Source organism: Populus euphratica, unplaced genomic scaffold (assembly GCF_000495115.2).
Source record: "Populus euphratica unplaced genomic scaffold, PopEup_1.0 scaffold163.1, whole genome shotgun sequence".
In the NCBI taxonomy this organism is placed as follows: Eukaryota; Viridiplantae; Streptophyta; class Magnoliopsida; order Malpighiales; family Salicaceae; genus Populus; species Populus euphratica.
Window position 1 is genome coordinate 669,818 of NW_011499948.1, and position 10,953 is coordinate 680,770.

The 10,953-nt window shown below is 34.2% G+C and overlaps 2 protein-coding genes across 6 annotated transcripts in view; one reads left to right on the plus strand and one right to left on the minus strand.

Annotated features, from left to right (window-relative positions):
- The first annotated feature begins 2,351 nt into the window (after positions 1 to 2,351).
- Positions 2,352 to 6,957, plus strand: LOC105137762 (TBC1 domain family member 13-like). The gene is made up of 9 exons (XM_011043630.1): positions 2,352 to 2,916; positions 3,002 to 3,094; positions 3,254 to 3,358; positions 3,785 to 3,937; positions 4,504 to 4,602; positions 4,696 to 4,824; positions 5,203 to 5,382; positions 5,724 to 5,840; positions 6,522 to 6,957. The coding sequence occupies exons 1-9, from the start codon at positions 2,545 to 2,547 to the stop codon at positions 6,684 to 6,686; spliced, it is 1,413 nt and encodes a 470-aa protein (XP_011041932.1). The 5' UTR covers positions 2,352 to 2,544; the 3' UTR covers positions 6,687 to 6,957.
- Positions 6,958 to 7,825: 868 nt separating this feature from the next.
- Positions 7,826 to 10,953, minus strand: part of LOC105137763 (uncharacterized protein At1g04910-like) — a 5,389-nt gene continuing 2,261 nt past the window's right edge. For 2 of the 5 annotated variants that reach the window (XM_011043631.1, XM_011043635.1), the window contains exons 6-10: positions 10,472 to 10,595; positions 10,064 to 10,347; positions 9,152 to 9,281; positions 8,320 to 9,034; positions 7,826 to 8,117 (exon numbers count right to left, since the gene is read on the minus strand). In XM_011043631.1, the coding sequence (XP_011041933.1) occupies positions 8,417 to 9,034; positions 9,152 to 9,281; positions 10,064 to 10,347; positions 10,472 to 10,595 (1,156 nt within the window). In that variant the 3' untranslated portion in view covers positions 7,826 to 8,117; positions 8,320 to 8,416. Of the gene's footprint in view, positions 8,126 to 8,315; positions 9,035 to 9,151; positions 9,282 to 10,063; positions 10,348 to 10,471; positions 10,596 to 10,953 lie in introns of those variants that run through there. The other 3 variants (XM_011043633.1, XM_011043632.1, XM_011043634.1) reach the window with 3 other exon arrangements.

The window sequence follows — 10,953 nt, forward strand, 5'->3', positions numbered from 1 at the left end:
ATCACTTTTATTATTTCCATCATGTATCCATTTCTTTTCAGTTCAAGCTTTCATTGCTTCTTGGGACCTCACTACATTCTAATATTTACGTGGGGGCTTACCCCTCTAAGTCTTGCTTTTTTATTTCTTTAAAACACCTTTTCGTTGCTTGAGCATCTTTGTTTTACCAATAAAAAAAATCGCTGTGGCAAGCAGGCCCACAAATCTAGTAGCATCTAATATACTTATATTTCACATTATAGGATAAAATGTAATAATTTGTTTATTAAAAAAAAACACATGCACAATTAAACAAAATGTTTAACTTTTTTTTAGGTATTTGGGTTTGACATGTGTTAACCCATCTTTGATTATTTTTTATATTTAAAAAACTTAAAACTATGTCATTTTATTAAAATAAAAAAAAACACACAAAACAATATCATTTTAAAAAAAAAATTCCACTAATTCAATACAAGTTAAGTCCTAAGCTAGCAGATTATTATGTTGATCTATCATGCCAGGCTTTATGATTATAGGTCATAAAGTTAACCTATCAAATCAAGTAGGGTTAGTCATGTAATTATGAAAAACACATAAAATTAGTTATTTGACTCCTGCTCTGTCACAGGTCAGATATTTTTATTTTCTATAAAAAATTATATATGCAGGTTTTTTCAATGCATTTATATAGTTAAAAAATATGTTAAGTGCAAATTAAAAAGTTTATACATACATACAATCAAATAAATCAATAACTATGTATGCTAATAAAAAAATTATTAACAATAATTAAAAACAAAATAAAAAAATCAAGAGACAAATATAAATTAAGATATTTAATCTCGTAAAATATGACATTTATCTGGTTTTGTGTTCCTAAATTTTGTTTATTAAAATATTTTTTTATTTAATTAAATGATAATTGAAATAGACACACATTAAATTGGTTGAATAAAAAAGAAAAATATTATGCAAGGTTGCATATATTAGAAATATTATCTAAAAATAAAAAAAAAATTATTTTAAAAAATAAAGTTCATCTATACAAAAAGATAAAAAAAATTAAAATTATAGATAAATAAAAAAATTGCATTGAAAATTAAATACATATAAAATAATTTTTTTAAAAAATAGCTATCCAAAAAAGGTTAAATAAGAAAATATAAAAAATCATATATGGGTGATATTAATTGAAACATAAATTTAAAAATTATTTAAAAAAACACATATTAAAAAAAGATAAGAAAAATAGCAAAATTAGATAATAATAATAATGATAACCTTAGTGTTATGGCTTAACTTATCAATTTGTTTTCTCTTATATATAGATAAAGGAAAAAACATAAGTATTTCGGCTTAACTCATCAACCGAGTTAAATTATTTATTTCTCTTAAATTTATACTTAATCAAAAGAGGGCAAGAAAAAGAAAGCTTAGGTGCGTGGGTCTATAACCTAAAGTGTGCTAGGTCATTGCAAGAAGAAGCCTAGACGTGTGAGTTGGCCTTCAAGCTTGTGCTCATGAACTTGGTCTTGATTTTATTTTTAAATAGACAGATAACATGTCATGTGCGAACCCAAAAAAATTGAAGCAGCGCCTATTTTGTCTAAAAAATTAATTTTTAAATTATTTCAACTCAAAAAAACTTCATTAGCACTCTTGAAATACTTACAAACCAAATCAGGTTAAATTCATCTTTCTTGGTTTATATTTGATTTTTTCAAGTAACATTGAAGCTTTAAACAACTATTATTATAGCTTTAAATAAATACCATCAAGCCCCTCTCATCACTAGAATCTAGTGACTCCTCTCTCTAATCATAAACTAAAAAATAATATAAATAAATTTTTATATTAAAATTTTTATTTTTTAAATTAAGAGGATCTAAGTATACAATTTGTGCTATTTTTAAAGTTTGAGAATCCAAATATATTTTTTCATAAAATCTTTGGCATATCATTCTATTTGATGTTTTTTTTTTCATTTTGGTCTCTCTTCTTCTAATTCCAACATTTTCTAAGAAATTAAAAGTAATTCAACTTTAATTAAGGTTAAATGTTCAAAATAAAACTTTAAAAATCAAAATAAATTATTAAAAAATACATGATATGCCTATAGTATTGTGTGAGTGTATAGAATGTGAGTGTATAAATAGTATAGAAAAAACCCACACCCTTAGTGTTTATATAAATATAATATAATTATCTAAATAAAAATTGATTACATTGTTTTTTTCTTAGAAAACTATCAATAAGACCCCGGCTTATAGTAGGGAAAGGCTTTTTCCAAAAAGTTCCATAACTGAATTGTGAAATCCATTATAGATGGGGGTCTGATTTGTAGTTATCCCTTCATTTTATCTTCCTATAGAAAAAATAGCATGAAGCTAGCTGGTCCTGTCCGATTGCTCCTTCACGAGCCTTCCCTAAGCCCTCTGTCACTCAAGAACCACCCGTTTCACCCTGTTCCTTCCTTCCTCGAATGGAAAAGAAGAAACTATAATCGATCTAAAGATTAAAAATTAAAGAAAATTCTAAAAAAACTCCCCCTTTGGAATTAAAATGGTGAAGAAAAAGGTACCAGATTGGCTCAACAGCTCTCTCTGGTCCTCCACGACCACCACCTCCTCCTACTACGACACCAATCACTTCGACCACCACTCATCCACCTCCGCCTCAACCCCAATCGATCCACCGCTACCTTCTGCCGCCACCAGAGACGAACAACAGCATCCGCCTCGTCATCATCATAATTATCATCCGCGAAAACCTGACATCAAAGAAGATAAGCACTCAAAAAGCAGCATCGTTAACGACAACATCAGTAATAATAGTAGTAATTCTATTATTAATAATAAAATAGAAAATCGAAAAGCTGATAATACTGAGAGCTCTGCGGAGGATATTTCAAATCAGGCTCTTCTTTTGACCGAGGTTAGTTCAAGTTTTTCTTCCTTCCTCCCCTCCCCTTTTTAATTTTTGAGTTTCTATTTAAAGCTGCGTTGTTTTGCTGATGTAGTTATCAAGGAAGGTGATAAATATGGGGGAATTAAGGAGGATAGCTTCTCAAGGGATACCTGATTGTGCTGGTATTCGTTCCACGGTTTGGAAGGTAATTTAAATTAAATAAAAAACATTGGTTGTTGAGAGAATTAGGGGATGCTGAAGTAACATACTCTCGTTCCTCTTGTTGAATGGAGCGAGTGTCTTGCATGTTGATTTGGGTTAGCGGGCTAAGTCTGAATTTAAGTTTACTGATTGTGTATGGCAGCTCTTGTTGGGGTATTTACCACCTGATCGTTCGCTTTGGTCGTCTGAATTGGCTAAGAAGAGATCTCAGTACAAGCGATTTAAAGAAGAGCTTTTGATGAATCCTGTAAGTTAAATAACAGAAATTTTAATGCCTTATTTGGTTAATCATTTATTGGGAAAATAAAACAATAGTAAAGGTTATAAAACATAGTGTGGTGTGTTTGTTATCCAATCTGTTGCTGGTTTTTTATTCATGATTTTTTATGGTGTTTGCATTCTTATATAATGGATTTTTTGGAAAGTTCTCACAAATTTGACAGGATTGGAAATTGTTTACATTGTGAAGAGGTCGGAAAAATATGTTATATTCCATCCTGGATGTATGTTTTCATGAATTGAGCTAGATTAACTTAGGCTGTTATATGTAAGATTGTGAGCTAATGGACCGGTGAAGTCTTTTTTCACAATAAGGATGTGCTGCTGCCTTCAGTTTAATGTTCTAATTCTTGTCAAAGGTTCTGGAATTCTGAATGTTTTTGTGGCTAGTTAGTCAGAAATAACAAGGAGGTTGGAGAAAACGATGGGTTTTGACAATGATGATGCAAAATCTGAAAGCCGTTGTGTCCTCGCAAGATCAAAGATAACTCATGGGGAGCATCCTTTGAGCCTTGGGAAGAGCAGCATTTGGAATAAATTCTTTCAGGTATGAAACCAAGTGCTTCATGGCACAAATGCTTGAGACATTGGATATTTTCTGTTCTATTGTGCCTTTATTGGATTAGTTATTGTAGCTTTTCTCATGGATTAGCTAGTGCAGTTCTGTTAAAGAATATGCATCAGTATGGAGCCTTTTTCAGGAACTTTGAGAAGGGAAAATGAAATGAGCAGAAGTATTGGATTTGTACTCGAAAGGTCTTTGTTTTGAACTTTGAACAAAAAAAATGTTAGAACAAATACGAAAGTAAAGTAAATGATGCCTTGCCTGTTATTCTTTGAGATGTCATGGGAATATGATTTAGTACCATTCCACATCATGACAGCTAGTGTTCACATACAGAGAATGCCCCCTGTTGATATGGTTTGGTTTTGCAAGTATGAAGTGCGTGTGTATGATCTGATATGCATCGTGATAATAGCTCGTTGCCCATTTCCATGATATTTTTGTCTGCTTGAAGTGATATTTCAACACCATGTGCTTTTGCGAAACAATATACTAATATTTGCACCATATGTCTAACATATGCATCTCCAAACCTTGGCATTTTGTAGGACTCAGAGATTATAGAGCAGATTGATCGAGATGTAAAACGTACTCACCCTGACATGCACTTCTTTTCTGGGGACTCATCATTTGCAAAGTCCAATCAGGTGTTCTCTTGTTTTTTTCCTTTGCTTTTGTTCCTGATATTGGTATTAACTTAAATGCAGTTGTGCCAACCTATTCATGCCTATAATGTTCAGGAGGCTTTGAGAAACATACTGATTGTATTTGCAAAGTTAAATCCGGGAATACGATATGTTCAAGGGATGAACGAAATTTTGGCACCTCTATTTTATGTGTTCAAAAATGATCCTGATGAGGAAATGGAGGTAAGTACGTGCTATTGCTTTCTTTTTTGTTAGAATAATATTTCATTATCCAATTCTATGTACACGTCAGTGGAAATGGTGAATGATAGAAAGTCTCCATGATTTAATACATGAAATGCCAGTGTTATTTGGAGATGCATAATTTAATGCATCAATAACACTTCCATCAATTCTATGTACATTTACATCTCTAGGCAGTGGCATAATCTTGATCCACCAATGAATTTTTAGAAGAAGACAGTTGCATAGCAATAATTGTGGGAGCATGCATCTCATCCACTGTCATCATTGATCCTGTGATTTGGTGTTAATGTCTTGTTTCAATTATCCTTTTTGGGTTTCATTTTATTTATCATTTCTTTTATTTAAGTTATGCAGGCCTGTGCAGAAGCAGACACATTTTTCTGCTTTGTTGAGCTGTTGAGTGGATTTCGGGATCATTTCTGTCAGCAACTTGACAACAGTGTTGTGGGAATTCGTTCAGCTATTACAAGATTGTCGCATCTTCTGAAGGAGCATGATGAAGAACTTTGGCGTCATCTTGAGGTCACAACCAAAGTAAGACACTATCACAAAGTTATGTATTTATATTTCAGTTGCAACGTATCAAGGCATGGTTTGTCGCATATAGATTTTGTATTCTACTAGAAATTTGAAACAATAGTTTGATATATAAGAATGAAAACAGCTGACATGGGTTTGAGGCAGCCTTTTGAAATGGTAGAAGTTGGGTTTGTGCTTATAACTCACATCAGGTCTCATAAATTTAAACATTAAGCAACATTTATTTTTACTATAGATTAGTCATGAGGCATTTCACTGCAGGCTCTATTTTTTGGACAAGTCATTCTTCTGAATTTTGCTTGCTTCTTTTTTCTTAATAAATAAATAAATAACAGGTCAACCCCCAGTTTTATTCATTTCGGTGGATTACTCTCCTCTTGACTCAGGAGTTCAATTTCACAGATAGTATTCACATTTGGGACACACTTCTAAGTGACCCTGAGGGTCCTCAGGTAAATTCATTTCCTCTCTATTCTTTTCTTTGAATGTGGTTTTTAATAAATAGAACAAGGATGCCACCTTCTAAGGACCAAATTGTAGGTTTGAAGGAGCAAGCTCTCTAGACCTCTATCTTCCCGTAGGGTTCCTCTTTATATCATAATCCAGTCGAGTACTTTGAGGAACATTTTTATATCCATGGCTGGAATAGCTCAGGGCCTTCTGTGGTACATTCAAATTGTGCTGAAATTGTTGTGCCGATGAAAGACTGAAAATGCTGTAGGATGGCATACTTCTAGAACAATGGTGCCAGGTTTCCACCTTTTGGCGACAAGCCTAGACTCCAATATTGGACCACAATGATTCTAAAGACTATAAATATTGAAGAGGCTTGTTATTACAAGACAGAAGCGAGTGATGTGGAAATTCATCATTGATTGCAGAGCCTTGACTAAAACTATGGTGTCATGATCAGATTATACGATAAAGTCCGACAGAGATGGTTATTTAGAAGCAGTGGTATTGCATATGTTAGGTGTTGAATGTACGTTAGTGGAACAACTTGCTTGAATGTTTATTTTGACCAGTTATGTAGTGGAATACAATGTGCATCATTTCCCCTGTCCCGTTACTTGGTTGAAATTTTGGGATTTGAACATTGTCAAATCCAACAAATTAACACTTCACATTTGCAGGAAACTTTGCTGAGGGTATGTTGTGCAATGCTGATTCTCGTTCGGAGGCGTTTGCTAGCTGGGGATTTCACTTCTATTCTCAAGCTACTTCAGCACTACCCCCCAACAAGCATTAGTCATTTGCTCTATGTCGCAGGCAAGTTGCATGGTCAACCGTCACACTAATTATTTTTAGACACTTAATTTTGTTGCCCTTCCTCGTTTTTGTTTGAGGTTGTAGTGTTTGTAAATAAATGTTGGTTGAAGGTAACAGGTAACTGATAAGGAGATGCTCCTTTGTCTCTTAGATTTGTCATGGTGGTGGTAGAGAGCTATGTTTCTGTATTCGATCTTCTGTAGGTCATGTATTCTTTCGACTTGGCATAAATACAGAAATGTCATTTACAGGATGATAGAGATGCTGTCGTTTACAGGCTGGTAAATATGCTGTTGGCTATCTGTGTATGCAGTTTATTGTTTTCACTGTACTAATTAAGGAAGCTAAAGAGCGTGGCTTGAACTCACTGGGTCTCACCTGTAACTGAGCATCCATTTTTCACCGTTTAGGCATGCCTCAATATTTACCCATCACCCTTTTTGGTAGGCAAATAATCACATGAACAGCACCTTTGTAACGCTATAATGAGTGTATCTTCTTTTTTATATATAAAAAATATGCTTTTTGTAAGAGAGATTGCTTAGGATATGCTAAGCTTGAATTCAATACGTCTCACTTTGAACTGAACAATCATTACCTTTCTGCTTACAAGAGCATGCATGTTTAGGACTTGCAAAAAACCCATATCAGAGGCATCGAACAAAACAATTACAAGAGCTAGAATAAAGAAAACTTTTAAGAGATACTGAATAGGCTTGTTTGGAAGATATAAAGTAGGATGAATCTAGAAGAGCTTGGAATGCCGAGGGAGTATAAAAGATAGCATCTTACTCATCTAATCCAAGTCCAAGAAGAGCGAGCTCAATCAAAACGTATAAAGCAAGATGAATTTAGAAGAGCTTGGAATGTCTAGGGAGCATGGATAGCATCTAACTCATCTAATCCAAGTTCAAGAAAAGTCCAATTCATGTGGATCAAAAGGTTGTCAATAATTCTTTTAGTTTAGAAAGGAAACTAAATTGATAGTTGTGAAAAAGAACAATAAATATGCAAATCCAAGGAAAACTTATTTCGCTATGGCTAGATTGCCCGTAATTACTCACAGCAAGAAAAGTGTTGTACATTCAATCAGACGTCTTCCAGTTAGAAAGGAAACTAGATTGATAGTTGTAAAAAAGAACAATAAATATGAAAATCCAAGGCAAACTTCGCTATGGCTAGATTGCCAGTAATTACTCACAGCAAGAAAAATGTTGTACATTCAATCAGACGTCTTCCAGTGTATTAGCAAGTGTAAATGAATACAAGCTGCAAAAATCAATCAGATTCATGTACTTGACTAGTATATTTGTAGATAATGTGCCTTCTTCCTCCCTGTAATGAATCATTGTCATTTAAACCTGAGTAGCATGAACCTGCAGCATCCAATAGATTTTACATGGATTGGTAAGCTGATCTCTGGAAAGAGTGGAACCAAGAATCAGCTATCATCTGATATCCTGAGATCCTGAAATATAGGATGAAAAGGGAGACATCTATATACAAGATAATAAGAATGAAAAACTCAAATGAAATGAATCAGCAACACTCTTTTCTCATGCACGAAGTAATCTCATAGATAGAAGATATGAGATGAAGCACAACAATTAATTGCAAAACTTCAAGGTAACAGATAGATAATAATCTAAGATATAAAATTACCTGAAAGACTCAATATAGTTGCTGGACCCCTAGCTCCAATTTGTAGTACAGTACTGGGGAAAGAGTAAATAACTACTAAAAATATACAAGACAGCTCCTATCTTTCTGCCAAGGATATTGTTGAATCTGATCGGTTGTATTGTTCCACGTCGATGTTTTCACTCGCTAATTGGCTATGCAAATTTTGCATGACATTCTCTGATGGGCATTTATGGGCAGGATTCTGTGTTTCCATTTGACAAAAACATTCCGGCCAAGAATTCGTATAAAATGACTCGGGTGAGATCCGTTTGTGGGGGCCACCAAAGTTTGTTTTGAGCATAACATGCCTAACAGCTTCTTCAAAACCAGCTGTCCTTCCATTCTCTCGAGCAATAAAAACTGGGGCAAGGCCTTTCCTGTCAGGTCTAATATTTGTTCGAAAGCCATAATACAGACGGTGACCCAGGAGATTGTTGGCAAAGTTGCTTGGTCCATCATAAGTTGGCATAAATATGTCAGCAAGAAGACAAACCATGTAATCCACAGCAGATCCTATCAATCCCTGAGAGTTTGTAGCCAGCTCCTCACTGGCATCAACAGAACTGTGATTCTCAAGGCGAGGGAATAGGGCCCTAAATGGTGTCATAAACCGCTCTCCACCAAACAGTTCGCCAGCTGCTAGGTATATCCTGGTGGAATTGTTGAACCCCATAGCACGTAAGATAAGACCAACCTACAGCAAGAGGCATCACAATAGTATTAATTCTTCATATGTGGTAGTAAGTTCAATGCTGGCATAGTTGATAACCAACTGACTGAAAAATGCATGGGCATTTGAACAGAAGATCACCTCTTCTGGAGTTAGTGGACATTTTCCAATGGCCCTTCTTTCTTTATAAATGAGTGTTTTATCAGCAAAATTTTCCTTCCGATACTTTTTCAATATTTTTTGTTCTGCAGAGGTAAATATGTCAAAGCACCTGCACATCATTCATATCCAAGGCAATCAGAATTCAGAATGACATCATTATGTTTTTCATATTTGGAATGTCTTCCAATTAATTCTATGAATCCCAACCCAAAGCAGACAGATAAAGTCCTAAAAATGTGAAAAGGAAGATCTTTAAGATATACGAAAGTAGAGTTTCCATGTAGATGAACACAGAACTATATCTAAATCAGTAGAATGGCTCACGAAAGGAATAAAACTCTACAAATACCATGGGGGAAGAAGCTGGTTGATCAAAACCATGATTGGGTTGTAAGAATAGTTCATGGAGAAAGATTAGAATCGCCACATAAAAATCCACAGGCACAGACTAAACAAATATGTCAACGCAAAAAACACCAAAAAGCCCACTTTGATGGAAAAAATGATGGAAAACAATCACAAATTGAAAGGAAAAATACAGAAGATCCTTTTTATTAGCAGTTACAGAATTCCAGGAAATTGTCAGGTATCTGCACATTTCAATTTTTTCATCCATATATCCAAGTTCAGTTATCTGGTAAGCAGAAAAATCATCTTCAGAGTGCACTCCACAATTCACTAAAATACAGCACAAGCATGTCTAGATGCACTTGTTTACTAGGAGAAAATAATACTAATGCCCCTATAAATCTTCCCTATAACTGCTAAGAGAAAATACTCTTTAAATTACAGGATAGTGAAATTTGTGCATGTAGGTCAGTCCCTTCTAAAAATACATGCCAGCACTGATTATGTCAACAGCTACTGTAAAATAAATAGCTAAGTGCTTACCCAGCAAATGACAGCATATCCATCTCAAAACGGAGGTGTATTGCCATGAAGTGACCTTGTGCGCGTAGTTTATCAACTATTGACTCACTTAACTTCATAATATGCGGTTTAAATCTTAAAGCATGATAGTTAACCCTGCACCTTAACCGTTGATACTCAGGGTTGTCAATTTCTTCAGCTAAACGATGTGAAAATGGACTTAGATAAATGGCTCCATGTTCCTTCATTTTCTTCAGAGCATCAATTGTATACCAACTAATGGGAGCATCTCTAGGGGGGCGCAACTGAGGCAAGGGAGAAAATTAAGGATGAAAAAAATGATAATATTTTCAGGACCTTCCGATCACTTAAAATGGCCTAAGCACAAAATTTCATAGATGAAACGGAATGACATGTTACTACAATTACCTGAAAAGCTTTAATCTTCTTCGTTTTGCCATTTTTATGAATTTCTGGAATTCTTTCCACAATTTGTACATCAAATCTCAGTGACTGGATAAAATGCTCAACATCATAGAGGCCATGAAATCCACTGTACATGGTAAAGATAATATGTGACAATTTAATTACAATTCCGAAAATTATACACTCAACAACGTAATATGTCTCAACTAGTTGATAAATTGAATCAGCAGAAAAATCATTTTGTGAATCCTGTTAAAAGGTACAAGAATGACGGCATTTTAGAAGAAGCTCAAGCCACAGCATCTTAAATGTTCAACATCATAGAGGTCAATACTACAACACTACAAAGCAAGAAAGAAACGTCAACCCAAGTGCAGAGGACTATACAAATTACAAAGGAGATGCCAAAGTAGGGGAAAAAAAAAAGTAATCAAGTTTAACTAGTGAAAAAATTACACTAACAGGTCCCTTCAATATTCTTTCTT